The 19808-nt window shown below is 32.4% G+C and overlaps 1 protein-coding gene across 1 annotated transcript; it reads right to left on the bottom strand.

The window, feature by feature from the left end:
* Positions 1–2020: 2020 nt before the first annotated feature.
* On the bottom strand, positions 2021–18714 carry Capr (Cell cycle associated protein caprin family member). The gene is made up of 5 exons (XM_072529158.1): positions 18387–18714; positions 6749–7083; positions 4570–4774; positions 2929–3303; positions 2021–2732 (listed from the first exon to the last, which is right to left on the bottom strand). The coding sequence occupies exons 1-5, from the start codon at positions 18525–18527 to the stop codon at positions 2367–2369; spliced, it is 1422 nt and encodes a 473-aa protein (XP_072385259.1). The 5' UTR covers positions 18528–18714; the 3' UTR covers positions 2021–2366.
* Positions 18715–19808: the final 1094 nt, after the last annotated feature.

Genomic DNA, 19808 nt, shown 5'->3' with positions numbered 1-19808 from the left:
CGAACGGAAATTCGCGATGAAGATCGAAGGAAAAAACCTTCAGTTTCAGACGAAATTGTCGAAAAAGTTGAAATAGTGCTTGAAGATTTACCAGGTTTACCATTAACGATCTTGCTTTGCGTATTCCTGAGACTGCACGCACCACAATTCATCAGATATTATCAGAAACATTAGGCTATCACAAAAGGTGTGTGCGCGGTGGGTGCCGCGACTGCTTACAGAAAATCACAATCAGCAACATGTCGAGTGTGCCTAACAGTTTTTACAACAATGTGAAGACAAGGAAAAATTTTTGGATTCCTTACAGGCGACGAAACATAGGTGTCTCACTTTACCCACGAAACCAAGCAGCAATCACGTGAATGGCGTCATCCAAGTTCGCCGAAGCCGAAGAACTGTAAAAAAAGGCAGTCTGCTGGGAAAGTCATGGTAATCGTTTTTTGGGAGACCAAGGACCTACTGTTAATCGACTTTTTGCCTCATGGAACAACAGTTAACTCCGAGAGACATTCAAAAGAACGACGTGCGATCCAGAACCAGCGGCGAAGATTGTCCAGTGGGTTGGACTGTTGTGCTACCCCCCTCCCCTCCCCCGTCCACAGTCCAGACCTAGCACCAAGTGATTATCACTAAAATTAAAGGAACATTTGGGTGGCATACGATTCAATACCCATGATGAAGTCAAGGAAGAAGTTACCCGATTTTTCAAAGGATAGAAAAGTTGGAGCATCGTCTGCAAAAGTGTTTGGACACAAAGGGCGATTATGTAGAAAAACAGATTAAGTTTTAAAATGATTTATAATACTAAGAACAAAAATAAAGCTGTCTATTTTTAAAATTCATGGGAATCTTATTTTACGAATGGCCCGCGAATGATATAGTTCTTATGAAAACATATAAGGAAAGATTAAAAGAAGCATTATCAATCCTGGCAAATGAAGCATGGAAAAGAGGTCTACAAATTAACGAAGTAAATACAAAATATATAATCTGCTCTAGAAAAGAAGATACCAAGACGAGAGAAATCAAGATAGAAAACTACACTTGTTGAAAGAGTTCTGCAATTTAAATACTTGGTAGTATTGTTCTGCTCCTGCGACTCATAATGCAAGGAAAGATAGACGGCAGAAGAAGCATCGGAAGAAGACGAATTTCATGGCTTAATAACCTGAGAGGATGGTTTGGATGCAGCTCAAAACAACTATTTAGAGTTACTGCCTCAAAAATTAAAATAACTATGATGATTGCTAACCTCCGTAGCGGAGATGGCACCTGAAGAAGAAGAAGTATTGTTCTGGAGATACCACATGTCAATAAAGGACAACAACTTATCCAGAAATACAAAACTGAAAATATACAGAGCTGTAATCAGACCAATAGTATACGCAGCTGAGATAATGTGCCTCACAAATATAGATGAAGAAAGTTTAAGAATACTCGAAAGGAAAATCCTCAGAAAAATTATGGACCTGAAAAGAATGAAGCATGACATAAGAGACATAATGAAGGAAGAAGATATAGTGCAGAGACTGAGAAGACTGGGACACATGGAGAGAAGGAAAAACGACCTACTGGTTAAAGTCATTAAATGGAAGCCAGAAACTGAAAGACCGAGAGCAAGACCTAGAGAGAGATGGGAGGACCAGGTCATAAGAGATATTCAAATCCAGAAAGTGAGAAACTGGAGGGAACTATGCACAGATCGCAATGAGTGGAAGAAAATTGCAACAAAAGTCAAGTCATATAACAAACTTTGACAATACACAAGAAGAATGATGAGTGATTTACACCGCGATAGGCGAATCAAAGGGCCCAAGTAAGCAAACATTCCACCAGGAATGACAGGCATCGATAATGATGATAATTCTTTATGTAAATAATCAAAAAATCTTTTAACATGCTGGCAACAATGTCTTCGTTTTAATGCTTTCACATATCTGAGAACTTTGTGCCAACAATTTTGAAACTATATATTATAGTATTTAATTTTAAATGAAAGTTGAAAAAAAAAATGTTCGAAGTTATTTAACAGCCATTTATTCGTAAAATAAAAAATCGTTATTCGTAATTATATAATGTAATAAAATTAAGATTATTATAAATAAAGAAAAGAATAACCCTTAAATTGACATTATACAAAAAATTATATCAGCTTACATCGATGTTACAGTAACAAAAGATTTTAGCTTACTACTGCTGCACTGAATAGATGCAACTGTGTCAAAACGATAATGACTTGTTTCGTTTCACTGTAAATATAAATTCGGGAAAGTTCATACTATGATTTAACTTATATAAAAAAAATACATAACAGGATGATAATTCAATATCATGTGTAGGGTATAACCGAATATGTTGCTTTAGTATTATGCATGTCTATTAGCAGTAGGCCTAGGTCCACTAGCGTTCCTATTCTGGTTTTGCTGTCGTGGCCTATTGTAACCATTGTTTTGGTAGTAAGACTGGTTGTTGTTAGGCCTTGGTGGACCTCTGTTTGGTGGTGCTCCTCCATCTTTGCCAATCTGAAGCGTTTCTTCAGGTGACCTCAAAGTATCATCTATCCCATTGTTGCCCATCTGTATTTGGGGAAGTTGGTGATTGTTTGGTGTCAAATTATTGGGCATATTTGCAAAATGAGGTGGTAACTGAACAGGATGAGGTGGATGGCTGGAGAAATTTTGGTTCGTGAAAGTCTGGCTAGCAATTTGTTCCGGGGGATCAATTTCAGAGTCCTGCAAAATAAATTTATATTAAGAAAACATTATTTTACAGCCAGTATAAAAAATAAATGCGAACCACTTTAAAAACTAAATACACATTTCACACATTGTGTGCTCTACAATAAGATGACCTCTTTTCAAAACAATTTCGTTCTCCTTTTACAAGATTCAACTATTTGTTTAGACAGATAAAAGGCATCTTTCTTACCTGTAAGAAAAAGAAACTTCCAGTTCCAAGCATTTCGGTTATTGGTCTAGGCGGTTGCGGTTGTGGCGGAGGCGGTTGCTGAGGTAGTTGTTGATAAAACATAGGCGGTTCATTCGTCAAGGTTGGCTCCAACGGCGGCTGTTCCACCGGCGTTGGCGGCGCTTGATGTAAGGTAGAACGATTTTCTATTGTCAAACTTTCAATCAATGGCATATCAGGTGGCGCTGCTGTCGTCGGTTGTGTGGGTTCTGGTATAGGCTGTGGAGGTGGAGGCACCATCACAGCTCCAGGCTCATGGTTGTTTAATGGCTCAGGTGCGATAACCTCCGGTTCATCCACTAATTCAGGTTCCACAACTGCGAACTCCTCATATACCTGTAAATATATCATATATTTTAAAGCTTCTTTCAGTTTTTTCCAAATATTTGCCAAATTATCATATTTCTTTACTTTTTACAAACTGAACAATAATCTTCAGGTTAAAAATTACCAGTTACATTCGGTTACATTTTTTTTATTGCAAGAAACTGTAATCTCTCAGTAGAGATATATAAGTATAAAAATGCTTTAAAAATATTGTAAAAACAGCCGAGAAGTATTAAATTAGAGAAACAGATAAAATTTGGCCAATTTAAAAATTTGGATCAGAATATACTTCTTGAGGTTTTTTGTGCGCTGAAGACGAATCTGAGCTCCAAATTGCCAAATTGACTCTGGTTTCTGAGATTACCTAACCTAAACGTGCAAAAATAGCGTTTTTTTGGTCGTTTTTGAGGTTATGTACCATCATAATATAAATTTTTCTCACAGAAACTATTAAAGTATCCATCTTTTAAATGGCGTTGAGTTTACTCAGAGATCTTTTTTTGCTGAGATATCGCATTTTAAAGTTTCTTAGATTAAAAAACATACAAACCATATAATTATACAGTATAAGGGAAAATTTAAATTTAGAAATCCTAAACTCATAAAATCTTATTCCAACCACCTCAAACCTGAGAAGCCAAATCAAATAACCCCAAATCCAACAATTTCAAACCTACACACCCCAAACCCAACCAACCATCACTTTCAGTCATTAATCGCTTATTGTATCATATCAAAATAAAATCACATACAGTAATTGTGTTTACTGATCGAAACAAAACACCTCTAAACCTGTCAACCCCCTACAAACCACCCCTTTGAATTCAGAAGCAGGAAAACATACCTAATCTTAGAATCCATAAGATTAATTGCTAATTTTTTGTATTAAAAGGAAATCACGCACAGCAAGCCAGTTTATTTGTCAAACCAATACACGCTTAAGCTAACCAACCCCTAGAAACTACACTTTTTAGTCCACAAGCAGTTTAGTAAGGTTTACTTGTGACAAACCCACCTAACCCACAAACCCGCTATTTTTGCACTTTTTGGTTTGGATATTTCAGAAACCAGACCCAATTCGGCAATTTGGAGCTGAGATTCGTATTCAGCGCACCAAAAAACCTTCAGTTTAGAAAAGTATACTCTGTTTTCTGTGTCCAAGACTTGTCGGCCTGTTATTTGTTGTCAGCCGATTTTTGTTATATTAAGTATGAGATAAAATCTACAAAAGTTATCGGAAAAGGAGTTAAGGTAACTAAAATAAAAAAAAAATACCTGCGCCTGATCAAAATATCCACTTTCATGGATCTTTCCTAATATTTCCTTAATTTGGCTGTAGGAGCCTCCAAATACTTCTTTAGGTTTACCATCAACTGCTGCTAATAGATGTTCAGCAGCCGCTTGTACTTCATTCATAAAGGCGGTAGCATTACCAGCTTCATGTTTTGGTGTCACAGCAGGGTATAGGTCGTCTAGTAGTCTACAAAAAGACATCCAGTTTTATTCCAGAGTCTATACAATAAAAACAAAATAAAAGAGGCAACAATATTAACTTTTACAAAAATTTATTAATCGAAATTAAAGTTCGCCCAACATAGAAATAAAAAAAATTACGCGTTTTTTCACGAACATGATGAATCCGCTGTTAAAATTGCTCCAGCTCAAGTTTTTTTTCACTATAGTTTATTGAAGTTAAATTTTATCTAAAAACAAAAATATTACTCTGCAGACAGGATTCCAAACTATACATGAAAAATCCACTTGATTGCAAGTCAATCTCCTCTAGTACTCACGTAATTACTCACGCGGTATTGTCCTATTTTGGAGATACTCTATTTTCATAGAAGAAAAACTTATTTTCACAAGTCATGTATTTCAAAGAATCACAGAAAGAAGAAATAAATAATATCGACAAAAGAATTTTTCATTTTATACATAAGTAGGCGGTCCGATAAGTACTTAGCGTTACCGCCAGATGACGCCACTATCTCAAGAGAAATCTATTATTGTGTAATACATTCTCGTAGACGGCTAACCTCAAAATTTCAGCTGATTCGGACTAGTAGTTTTATTTTGACCGCGTGTGAAATCAGGCGTAACTGCGGATTTTAGAATTCTTGTTGGAGCGCTTGGATGCTGTGTAAGGTGACTCTTCTCTTTCAATGGCAACCGTCAAAAATTGGTTTAACGAGTTTCGTTAACCGCCGACTGAAGGTGAGCGAGATAGCTGACAGTAGGCATTTCAAAATATGGCGTATGTCATATCCTGAATTAAATTTTGGCAATGAGAGCAGTGCAGTGTTTGGACGCTATTTAAGCGTAATCCGAAGGAGTTTCTAACTCGTTTCGTAACCGTCGACGGAACATGAATTCATTGGTACACACCAGAGACCAAGGAACAGTCAAAACAGTGGACAGCACCCGGCGAACGTGCTCCAAAGAAGGCGAAGACTGTCTTATTGACCAGAAAGGTGATGGCCACCATTTTCTGTGATTCACAAGGGGTTATGTACATCGACTACCTAGAGAAGGGCAAAACGGTCACGGGGTTCTGTTACACCGAACTATTGAGCGATTCAACGCCGAATTACAGAAAAAACGAGCCCATTTGGCGAAGAAAAAAGTGCTCTTCTAACACGACAACGCACCGGCTCATACCTCCGTTGTCGTCATGGCGAAATTGATCGAATTGGGCTATGAACTGTTGCTCCATCCACTGCATTCTCCAGATTTAGCGCCGTGCGACTTCTTCTTTTTGTTTCCAAACTTAAAAAAGGCACTCGCCGGGAAAATCTATTGTGAACGGAATACTAGAAAATCAGTTATCCATATCCTGCAGGAATTGACAACGATCTACAAAGGCAATGAAGTGTTCATCAATTATTGTGAGTAAAATACAATTCTGTCCAAGACTGATTTTTTTCTATTTTCCAATTGTCTTTGATCCATCCTTTTCTTCAACATAATTTTTTAATTGAAAGAAAAGTCCATAGCAAACAATAATAAGTAAACAGAAATAAAATAATGTATATTAACAGTGACCTGAAGATGGCCAGAAAATTGTAGTGGACGAAACCGGTCGGTCGTCAAGCTAAATAAAATAGATTGTGAGTAAGTCTGTAATTTATTTCTACAAACTTGGTAACAATCTTTTGAATTTGCTAAAGTCATGCATCTCCGTCTGGAACTTCCCTCTCTATCATCTGCGCACCTCGCAGCTCTTCGCTATTTTGGTCTAGTGTACTCCTACTCATATGCATATTAATACATAATTACCGCTGAATTCCGCGGTAATGTGCGGAGATTCAGAATTTAGTGGTTTTAAAGAACAGCGAAATAATGCTAACATCCAAAAGAGAGAAAAAAAGAGAAAGATATACTCTGAAAGAAATAAATATAGTACACAAAAAAGAACAAACTGTGAAAAGTAAAATGTATTAGTTAGATATCTTACTTGAGATCTGATTCAGTTAATTGAGCAGCTCCATTTCTCCCATGCAAAAAGTCGTCTCGAACAGTCTCATTGCCCATCTGGTTAAGTGCATCTTGGACCAATAAAATTTCCCTTAACCTCGCCAATTCCGCCTGATATTTCGCAGCAGCTTCTTTCTTAGCATTCTTTTTCGCTTCCTTCTCAGATGCTACTGCAATCCCTAGGAACTGTTTACATAAATCTCTAGCAAAGTCTAATGTATTCGTCACTTCATTGAATTTAGCCACAGCAGTCTTTTGATCGGCATTCAGTTCTTTACCGGCATTTTGTAAGTCCTTGTAAGATTCTAATTTCGACTGAAATAAAAATTGTTAAATGACATCATAACACACTTTCCTAATATTGTGAACAATATGAGTCATCATTCAATTTATATGAAAATCAAATAGTTATTTGCTTATAAATATGTACTTATCTCACAAATCGAACAATAAGGTAATGGTTAAGTCATTATACTAATTATTTTAAAAAAAAATGTCTAATTCTGCTACCTAGAAACCTATATGAAAACAGTTTCAGAAAAGTAAAGGTCAACAATGTTCTTTCCACTCTGACACATAGAGAACAGGTTGAAACACACCAGCAAAAGATGCCATAAACAAAGTTTTATTATCTTTACCTAAATTTTAAAAATTTTAAAATGTATTTTGTCCATTATTTTATATTTTATGTGTGTTATTAATGTTGAGTGTCAATGCTTTTACAAATAATCTCAACAACTATGTCTTGAAAAAGGAATAAAACCATTCCGAAAGCTAGACAAAAAGTCAAAAGAGTGTTTCATTAACATCCCGGCCAATTTTCTGACTGCAACCCTAATAAACTGTGTTGTTTGTTTATATCGACAGTCACTAATATCCAGTATTTCTTATATTATACATATATATATATATATATATATATATATATATATATATATATATATATATATATATATATATATATATATATATATATATAATATGTTAAAAAAGTGTAGGTGATAGACCACATGCTGTTTGAGAACTTTGGTTGTGGTGATTGTTTTTGATATTTCATTGCCCAACTTTATTTGCAGCTCTGTTTTTATGTAGTCTTTGTGTTATATTTACTCATTTCTCTCTAACATGCTTTTTTCTCATTGCTTCCAATAGTCATTTTCTGGGCATGCAACCATATGCTATCTGTAAGTCTATAAAGGTCAAGTGTTTCAATCTTTTTCTCTTGTTCTTTTCTATCAGCTGTCACATGATGAATATATTATCTAGACACGATCTGACTTGTTCTTCGCCATAATGGTCCATGTGTTCAATCTTTTCTTTTATTACTGTGAAACAGATTCCTGCTATTGAAGGCATTACACTGATCCCTCTATAGTTACTTGGTGATCTTTTAGTCACCTTTTTTGAAAATGGAGGACATATTTATATGATTGTATACATATTTATGTGATGTATTGAACAACACTCATATGAATGACCTGATCCTTGCGAATCCATCTTTCAGCAGTTCCATTTTTATGTTCCCTGGCCCTGGTACTATATATATCTTCCTCTATGATTTTGGTTTCCCCTGTTATTGTTGTCACAGGGTCTTGTGAGATCTCCAGTCTATTCTAAACATCTAAAGTACTAGTTTAAGTAGTTCATAAATTGCCTCTATTATTTTTATACTAATTTTAAGAGTTACATTAGTGTTATTAGATCGTAATAATATGAAAATAAAATTTCGATCCTGTAGACATTTGTCTGTTCAGTCTTAAGATTGAAAATTCCAAAGGAAAACTGTTTGAAAATTTTTGCACTGATTCAGATTTTCGCCCCTTCCCCTATACTATTCAATGTAATGTAAATATAAATGTAATTTTTCCAGGGACCTACAAAATGTTGTGCATGTTGATATAAACCAATACAAACCCATTCTTTTTATCATGTAATTATCTTTGAATATAATCAATTATAGAAATATATCACAAGTCATATTATGTGAACAGTTTGACTAAAAATTCAAAACTAACTGCACTGAAGAAGATTGGTCAACAAATCGAACATATAAATAATTTTTTTTTATTACAAATACACTAATAATTTTAATAACGTGTGTTAGTGACAGCTCACTTTACTGTTGACTTCATTTCTATAATTATGAGATTATTTAAACCATATGTAAAATCTTCTCAATTATTGATTTCAGACTATTTACTGTTCAATAATTATTTATAAACTAAGCAAACAGTTAATATAATTAATTCTCACATAGTAAGTAGGTCATATACCATTTGTCAAACTGGTTAATAAAAAAATTGTCAGCTAAAATTACACCAACAAAACAAAATTAATTAATCAACATGAATTGCATAAATCAACTTTAATAATGTGTAACTAAATCATCCTGTTTTAAAATTAGAGATGTGCTTCTCTGCAATTACTTTAGAAAACATTATTGAAATTTGATGAGAACACAAAAAAGGCACTAAAATAATTCAGGCATTATTTAATTTACAATGGATATACATAACTTCTTTTTGAAAATTTATAAACGTTAATAACAGTGGCGACTCACGAGTCTTGAAGATGAGAAGCAAATCCTGTCTAACCTAACCTAACTTTATGTAACCTTAGGTAAGCTATCCCAACATAACTAATTTGTTCCCCACTTTCCCATTTTTTCATTTCTGCTTCTAACTTACCCAACTACACTCCCCTCATCCAATTCCAACATCTAAACTTAAAAAAAGTCAGAAAGGATCCTTGTTAAAACAATAGATGCAAGATCTAATCAGGTCAAACTGCAATATACATATTTTAGTAAAACAGTCTTAAATATTCTGTCTTTCAGACTTACAAATTTGTCATTAATGTCTTTATAAAATATTGTATGTATTTATCAGTTCGTTCAGTAAATCCTTTTTTATGGAAATTTTTTGATAAGTTTGAAAGTCTATCTTCAGTCATTGTGTTGTGCAAGTACATTTTATCCTCTTAAATCATGAAAAACTCCAATCAGGCACATTAATTTATAAGGTTCTTTAAATATAACTAGTTTCATTCAATGTGTTTAGAAGATTTTCTGATTCCATTCCTATAAAGTGGTCATCATTATATATCAGCCACAATTCATTCAAATAAAGATATAGCTACTCTTCAGAATTGGTCAACAGTTAATGAAATGAGTTTGAATATAGGTAAATTTTTCTGTATTACATTTCCTACATCTTGAGTTCCAATTCACTTTGATTACCAGCTTTGCAATACACCACTACAGAGAGTAAATGTGATAAAGGACTTGGGAGTTTTCTTTGATTCACAGGTATATTATTTTGATCACCATTATAATTCAATTGCTCTACAAAAGCTTGGTTTTGTTTTGCGACTTCAAGGGATCTATCCATTAATTCAACGAATATATAACTTTTCCTAAATGGTTTTCCCATGAACATAGAATTTTAGGACCCTTAAGCTAGCGGGGACACATGAGCGGAATCCAATTTAACCTACGTAATATTTTTTCACCAATTTTTCACTAATTTATTACCACCCTAATAATTTTTCACCACCAAACCAACCTTAAGGGGAGCGATTCTGTTGGCTTAAGATTCAAGCTAGCAGAATTCAAAAAAGAAACTTTTTGTTGATGGCATATTTTTTCACCCATTTTTCACTAATTTATTACCACCCTAATAATTTTTCACCACTAAACCACCCTTAATGGGAGCGATTCTGCTGGCTTAAGGTTCAAGCTAGCAGAATAATAAAATAAAAAATCTTTTTGTTAATGGCATATTTTTTCACCAATTTTTCACTAATTTATTACCACCCTAATAATTTTTCACCACCAAACCAACCTTAAGGGGAGCGATTCTGCTGGCTTAAGGTTCAAGCTAGCAGAATTCAAAAAAAAAACTTTTTGTTGATGGCATATTTTTTCACCAATTTTTCACTAATTTATTACCACCCTAATAATTTTTCACCACCAAACCCCCCTTAATGGGAGCGATTCTGCTGGCTTAAGGTTCAAGCTAGCAGAATTAAAAAAAAAACTTTTTGTTGATGACATATTTTTTCACCCATTTTTCACTAATTTATTACCACCCTAATAATTTTTCACCACCAAACCACCCTTAATGGGAGCGATTCTGCTGGCTTAAGGTTTAAGCTAGCAGAATTCAAAAAAAAAACTTTTTGTTGATGGCATATTTTTTCACCAATTTTTCACTAATTTATTACCACCCTAATAATTTTTCACCACCAAACCCCCCTTAATGGGAGCGATTCTGCTGGCTTAAGGTTCAAGCTAGCAGAATTCAAAAAAAAAACTTTTTGTTGATGACATATAGTTTCACCCATTTTTCACTAATTTATTACCACCCTAATAATTTTTCACCACCAAACCACCCTTAATGGGAGCGGTTCTTCTGGCTTAAGGTTCTAAATGGCAGAATTCAAAAAAAAAAAAATTTTGTTGATGGCATATTTTTCACCCATTTTTCACTAATTTATTACCACCCTAATATTGTTTCACCATTAAACCACCCTTAAGGGGAGCCATTCTGCTGGCTTGCGGTTCTGCTGGCTTGCGGTTCAAGCCAGCAGAATTAAAAAACATATTTATAATATACCACAGTGTTTTGCTAGGTTTTTACGAATTTATTACCATTCTAGTAATTTTTGACCCCTTAACTACCCCTTGTGAAAACTCAATAATTGTGTTAGATTAAAATTTAAGGAGAAATTTTTTTTCAAATTTACTGTCCACTACTTATAACTGAAATAAAAAAGTGTTTTGTTAAGTTTATACTAAACTTTGACCATCCTGATAATTTTGCTCCCATAAACCTATTCGAAAACTTTCCTACTAGCTGAATATTTGAACCAGCAAAATAAGAAAAAAACGTATTTTTGAAATACCTCAGTATTCTGCTAAGTTTTTACTAATTTATTACCACCCTAGTAATTTTTCACACCTAAACTACCCCTTGTGATAAGTCAATAATTCTGTTAGGTTAAAATTTAACGTGAAAAAAATCTTTTTTTACAATTTCACTATCCTCTACTTATAACTGACATAAAAAAGTATTTTTACCCTGATAAGTTTCCATCTCTAAACCAATCTGATTTGGAAACATTCCTGCTAGCTTAATATTCGAGCCAGCGTAATTAAAAAAAAATTATTTATGATATACCACAGTATTTTGCTAAGTTTTTACGAATTTATTACCAACTTAGTAATTTTTTATCCCTCGACTAACCCTTAGTGGAAGTCAATAGTTCTGCTATGTTTAAATTAAAGGTGAAAAAGTTTTGTTTTATAATTTTACTAAATACTATTTATAAGTAAAATAAGAAACTCTCTGGTTAGTTTTTACTAAATGTTAACGAACTTCACCAATTCCACCATCTACACATTTACGCTGGTTGAATGCAAAGCAAATCTTTTCGGAAATATGAGATACTACAGTATTATGCTAGATTTGTACTAATACATTACCATCCTAGTAATTTTTCACCCTTCAACTACCCTCTATGAGGAGTCAATAATTCTACTACCTTAAAATTTAAGGTGATAAAAAATCTATATTTATAATTTTACTGTATTCTACTTGTAACTGAAAATATAAATTGCTTGCCTGGTTTTTACTAAATTTGATCCACCCTTATAATTTTTGACCCCCTAAGCTTCAGATAATGGGAAACATTCAACACATTGATACACATTGACGCTAGGTGAATAAAAAATCTTTTTGAAAACACAAGAGTGCTCTGCTAGAATTTTACTATATTTTTACCAGCCTAGTCATGTTTTTCTCAACTACCCTAATTGAAAAACATTTTCAAATGTTATTCTATACTAACTAATATTTATTTTTTCAATGTTTAAATATTAAAAATATGAAAACACTTTATTCCAAAAATTATAAATTTTACCCGTTTTAAAAAATTGACTCTGATTCGAGTCGTATTACATGGCTAAGCGAAATCGAATCGTTAGTCCTTTTTATGAATATAAAATAACTGAAATCAAGTTGAGTTTTAGTAAATACAATGGAATTTTTATATTTCACAGAATAAATTACCAGGTAAGAAATATTCAAATTGAAATAATTTTATTACCTCTATTACATTATTTATCTGATTGTAAAGGAGGGTCGTCGGGATCGTGCGCACCTATTGCACCCTATTGTTAAAAGATTTGCATTCATTAGGTAGATGAAAATTTGAAAAATAATTTAGGTATTTAATATTTTAATAATATTTAAATAAGAAGAGTATTAACGATTGTTCAAAACATAATTTTAAGATTAGGTGTATAACATAAAGAATTTATATTGCAAAACATTTTAAGTAGGTATATTCAAATGAGACCGAAATTACCGGTTGGTCAGAACAGCTGATATAGATTATTTGCGTAGTAAAATAAATTTATATTAGCAGCATTTTAAAAATTTAAAGATATTTGTATTTTAATTCTTTGTCGATTTTTCATTCATTGTCAGTTGAATATAGGTAAAAATTAAAGGTTATTACAAAAAAATATTAACTTATTTATTTTGTTTATGAAAATGTTTGAAAGAATCGCCCACGGAGAGATCTGGTTTCTCGGCACAATCCACACACTCATAAATTGGGTTTTTTCTTATTTTTAGGATAGGACATACTCTGCATCTTTTCGTTTTCGTTTCGCGTTTGTCCGATTTATTAGCAATTATTTATAGGTAAATGTTCGCGTGCGATATTCCGTCTTTCTTTGCTTTTTTATAAATTAATTTACGAATTAATTCTAACCTTTTATGTCTTTTGTTTAGTATATTGTTTAAAACTAAGTCTAACTTTCCACGGTACCATCGATTCATCTAGCGATAATTATTTTACTGGATAACGCAGAGCAGTCATTTTATTATTAAAAAGTCTATAACTGTTCTTATTCTATAAAACCGATCTTCAGGAATAACATTCGGTCCCATTGGATTATGGATGAAGATTAAGCACCTTAAAATTATAAGAAAAAGATGTCTTCCGATGTTCTGCAAAAAAGATTTTAAGCTGAATAGTGGATCTGTTTTCCAATAACCCTCCAATCTTGAAATCCGTATGTGTCAGTGTGGAAGATAATTCCCATAAATACTAGAAATTCAAATAAGGAAAGTAGTTTACATCTTTAAATGCTAGAATTTACACAAACGCCAACTTCACCAACTTTTTTATATGCTAAACATTGCAATATTGTTGTTTTGTACACTACCTATTTTTTAACAAAATTTTACAACTTAAAAAGGGATCATTCCCGTGAGTTGGCTGTATATCATATAGTTAAAAAACTCGAACATTGAAGTAAAACACTGTTGTGATTGGTATATTTAATTAAATTTTAAAAATCCTAAAGGATTAAGTTCAAAACGTTTTCGGACTTATCAGTCCAGTGAAATTTGTAGTACTTTTAGTAAGTAATTAATAAGTAATAGGTAACTAGTAATTTTTAATTAAATATACCAATTATTACAACAGAAGTGTTTTTCACACACACACACACACACACTCGCACACACACACCGTGTAAATGTATTCAAGTATTTTTGAAAAAACAAATTTATTTAATTTTTGTTAAAGGGGTAGTAAGGGGTGAAAAATTACTAAAGTTGTAATAAATTCGTAAAAACCTAGCAGAACACTGTGGTAGATCATAAATATTTTTTTTAATTCTGCTAGCTTGAACCGTAAGCCAGCAGAATCGCTTCCCTTAAGGGCGGTTTGATGGTGAAAAAATATTAGGGTGGTAATAAATTAGTGAAAAATGGGTGAAAAAATATGCCATCAACAAAAAGTTTTTTTTTTTTAATTCTGCTAGCTTAAACCTTAAGCCAGCAGAATCGCTCCCATTAAGGGTGGTTTGGTGGTGAAAAATTATTAGGGTGGTAATAAATTAGTGAAAAATTAGTAAAAAAATATGCCACCAACAAAAAGTTTTTTTTCTGAATTCTGCTAGCTTGAACCTTGAGCCAGCAGAATCGTTCCCATTAAGGGTGGTTTGGTGGTGAAAAAATATTAGGGTGGTAATAAATTAGTGAAAAATTAGTGAAAAAATATGCCATCAACAAAAAGTTTTTTTTTTTAATTCTGCTAGCTTAAACCTTAAGCCAGCAGAATCGCTCCCATTAAGGGTGGTTTGGTGGTGAAAAATTATTAGGGTGGTAATAAATTAGTGAAAAATTGGTGAAAAAATATGCCATCAACAAAAAGTTTTTTTTTTTAATTCTGCTAGCTTGAACCTTAAGCCAGCAGAATCGCTCCCATTAAGGGGGGTTTGGTGGTGAAAAATTATTAGGGTGGTAATAAATTAGTGAAAAATTGGTGAAAAAATATGCCATCAACAAAAAGTTTTTTTTTTGAATTCTGCTAGCTTGAACCTTAAGCCAGCAGAATCGCTCCCCTTAAGGTTGGTTTGGTGGTGAAAAATTATTAGGGTGGTAATAAATTAGTGAAAAATTGGTGAAAAAATATTACGTAGGTTAAATTGGATTCCGCTCATGTGTCCCCGCTAGCTTAAGGGACCTTAGAATTTTGACATTAGAAAAGTTATGCTTACTCATTGTACACGAAATATGATACTGATGCCTATTATATTAAATTTTCTCTTCTTAGGTCAAAATGCAAATGTTTGTCTGGTATAGGCTTTAATCAATATGTTACAGGTATCAATGCTCAGTTGAAAGAAAATTCTAAATCATTTTGGAAATATGTTTATGATAAATGTTTACAGTTTACATAATGCTGTGTTTTACAGGGATCAGTTTGCTTCTAATCGGCAAGAAATTGCTAATTTGTTCAAGGACTTCTTTACAACTGATTTATATTAGATTAGGTTAAGATTCCCAATTTCCCCATCAATAACAATGTTGAAACAAATTATGTCTCTGAAATCACTCTCATTGATATTTTTGATTGCATAAGTTCTCTTCCAAATAAGATTACCTCTGGACCTGATGGTCTTCCCAATTTTCTTTTAAAAAAGTGTTTGCACTGCTACCAATTTATTACATACTTTATTTAGTAACTCATTACAGTCATCTTTATTTATATAAAATTATAAAACTTATAAAAAATACAGTTGTAGCTTTGTTGAAGTACCAAATTGAAGCAATGAGCTGAACAGTGCATGAAAACTTTGTGGTACAATTTCTTTTATTTTTGCCTAAAGACCATTAAGATGCCCTGACTCCATTTGATGAAGCACTTGCTCCATCAAAACACTGGCCAATGAGGTTTCGTCTATTTCATTTTGGAAGCATAGCTTTCTTATCGCAGGCTATGGATAGAGTGGTGAATCATGCAACCACACACCATGTGAAGTAATAAATTAAAATGAAATAAAATAAATTAAAAACCATTGGTCATCTCCTCGGTCACTCCTGGACTGCTACATCTCATTTTTTATTTTTTATGTATTTGTCTGTGTTGGGAAATGCAATTGATTATCTCATTCTGGATGGTTTTTGAATTACCCACAAACATAGGTGCTATACAGATGCCTGAATATCTGCAGGATTTACAGCATAAATTTTCTGTTATTCTCTATGTTCTCATTGAAGCTGGCAATGTAGAACCTTGAATTTTCTTATGAATCATTGTCAATATTTGTCAATTTTTTCTGCAATCTTGTAAAAACTAAAGCACAGCATATATGTTCGGTAGAACCTTTACGTTTATGAAGAGTGCATGTTATGTTACTAAAATCTGAGAAACCAGTCTCGTTTCACACATTTCGCATTTATAATTAAACATGGCATCCAAAACAATTTGGATTTGGTTAACATTATGATTGAAAACTTTGTTGTTGTGTTTCCCCACTTTAGTACAATTTAAAATGGGAGAAGGTCTCTTGTTGTTTAAAAAATCCCTCATATTGTTCTTCCATCTCCCAAAATTTGTTTCTAACAAAACACAAACTGGATCATATAGGGGAAACATAGATTAATTTTCCTCCCAATGGAATCAATTGCTATACACAAAAGCTGACAGAAAACAAGAACTGATGTGATAGAAGAAAATTTTTGAGAAATTTTATCCACGGAAGCTTATATGAAGAATTAAACCAACATATTCCAGTACACCAGTTTGTGTAAGGAAAAATCATCAACAATCCGTCTTCTTTCAATAGGAACATCCAATATACAGGCAGCCAGATTACAAGGGGTGCAGAATTTTCTTGGACATCAAGAAGTCTTTTGGCTCCGTTTGGATAAAGGATAATTATACAAATTTCACAGGAATAGAACTCTGCTCCCCTTTGCTAATATTGATTGTTGGTGATTTTCTTAAAAGATACAGGTGTATAGTCAAAATTAACGGAGCCACTCATTTTCAATGCAACAAGGAGTTCCACAGGGTTCACCGCTATCTTCTCTATTGTAAAACCTCTATTGCAGTGGCATATGTGAAAATGAACTAGCCAATAGTAATTTGTTACATGTAATTTGTAGACCAGATAGAGGTAATGGATTTTGACACAAGCTGTGAGTCATGCCGATGCAGTACACAAGTTTGCCTGTTATTTACAAGGTCATAGCTCTTGTCAAAATCCATTACCTATAATGGAGCAGTGATATCCTTTGGTAAAAATTTAATAAGCACAATTAACTTATTAAAAATTCTTTATGTAAATTTAGTATAGTCCATACAAAAAATATTTACCAGACAATTGGGACTGTTTTAATTGAACAGGGTATAAAAGTGCCATAAAAGACACAATTGACATTATTTTGCATTAATAAATTGTCACAATATTAACCTCAATATTTACTGAAACTATATATTTATAACATTTAGATATATTTAAGCATAAGTTTATAGTTATCTGGCATACATCTCTGAACTCAAGTAGAAACAGATCATTATACAATAAAGAAAAATAAAATCTAAAAATCTCCACTTCATTATTGGACATATCTCATCAGATAGAGCACCCAATAAAACAAGATTGTTAAAATGCAGAACATCAACTTTTGGTTTATTTCCTTATTTCCTATTGGTTTATTAGTAAATAATTAAATAGGTATAATAAACATGTAGGTGGAAAAAGCCATAAGATGAGTTTGGAATCACTTATTTAAAGAAAAAAAACCTCTATATTCCAAAATTATGGTGATTTTAAAAGTTACAAAGATAAATACATGCATTATCTATAATAAGTAAAAGTGTACAGAAGTCAGAGATACAGTGGTTCTTTTAACAAATTACGAATTGAATTTTTTCTGTATATTTTTATAAAATCAGATAAATCGTACTAATCAGTAGTATTATATACTATAGGAAAAGTTCATAAACTCTTCTAAAGATAGGAAATTCTATTTTAGAGTTGTTTTCAGTTTTGAATTGTTTAATCTGCAAATCAAATAATCAACCTTATTTGATAGTATTAGATGTTTTTAAATATGTTACAGTAAAGGGTCATCAAAGCGAAACTATTAAAGATAGTCTTCAAATGAAAGTTACAATTAATCCCCACGTCAGACCTAAAAACACCATAAATGACAGCGAATACCTACATCCATTATAAGAAACGAGGACAATGTAACAGTTAATCAAGAAAGTTTACTATAATATATATTTTTATTCACTTCACTTACCTTTCGTTTTTCCAAATTCCTAATTTTGTGTTCGATAATAGTAATAGCTTGCCTAAGAGGTGTTAAATTTTGTGCAGAATCTGCTAATGCATTTTCCGGGTTAATTTGCTTGTCAATCTTGACACTAGCCGCTGAGGGCATTTTATCACTAATATTAGAAAAAATCCAAATAATATAAATACCTCTCGATGATTAGAGAGATATACAGGTCGACTTTGTAATTATTTTTACAGTAAATAGTCGAAATGTTACAAAACTATTGACAGCACTTTAGGAATGAGGATCTCCATTGAAAAGCCGACAACTTTATAAAACGGAAACAGCCATTCCCTTTCGCTTATTGGTTTATAAAACGGAAATCATCATATTCAATATGGCCGATTTGGCAATGTTCAATTGGTTAACCTGGTTAATACCGCTAAAGTAACATTTAAAAAAATATATTTATAATATAACTTATAATATATAATAGTTGTTTTATAACTATATATCTGATTTCTTCTTATAAAAAATTAACGAAATATAAATTAAGGCCAAATTCAAAAGCAGGACAAAACATGTTATATCAAATATGTTCACAGCGACATCTCTTACAAAAAACTATAAGTAATCCAATTTGTTTTAATGATGAAATCCCTCAAAAAATTCAGAAAATAAAGATATTTATAAAATCGCTAAGTTATTAAATTCAATTTTGTTTGTACTCTATAGCAGAATTCTATGAATAAATTTTATTTATAAGCAATTTTTAATGTGCATATTAACTTTTATATTAAAAAATATGTGCATGTAATAGTTTAAGCACAGAATAATAAACAATTGTTATTTTGTATTTATTATGTGGTTTATGCTTCCTTAATTTGAATAATTTCTTTCTTGTACTTGAAACTACAAAGTATGAATAAAAATGTTGAAGAACAGAAACTGCAGCAGTGCAAAAACAATTGTTTCTGAATCTGTGGTTAAATACACAGAACATGAATAAAATTGGTTTTCTATTTTTAGTTGAAAAAAAAAAAAGAAAACATAACAATGTTGAATATATCAAAAAGGAGAAGGATCATCATGATCGGTTAACTTTTGATCTTTCTTTGTCCTCCTGAAAACGCAATTTAATAATAGCATCAAGAAAACCCCACGATCCCACCCACCAGGTGGGATCTTTGGGGGTCATTCTTTGATCTTTGATAGCAATAACGTTTTGACAAGTGATGTCCTGTTTTATTTCCACATTATATGTTTTATTTGTATTATTACTTTTTATTTATATATAAAGAATAAACAACCAAACTTTTTATGATAAATATGTGCGTAATATGCATGGTTAATAACCCGTGGAAAGAAGAAATAAAAAACAGTTGGTACTGTCACAGGTACTGTTTTCCTGTTTGCAAATCTATTCTGACATTTGAAGATGTTTTG

The sequence above is a fragment of the Diabrotica undecimpunctata genome, chromosome 4, assembly GCF_040954645.1.
Source record: "Diabrotica undecimpunctata isolate CICGRU chromosome 4, icDiaUnde3, whole genome shotgun sequence".
NCBI lineage: Eukaryota > Metazoa > Arthropoda > Insecta > Coleoptera > Chrysomelidae > Diabrotica > Diabrotica undecimpunctata.
The sequence above is the reverse complement of the archived record's forward strand: the minus strand, read 5'-3'. Positions and strand labels throughout refer to the sequence as shown.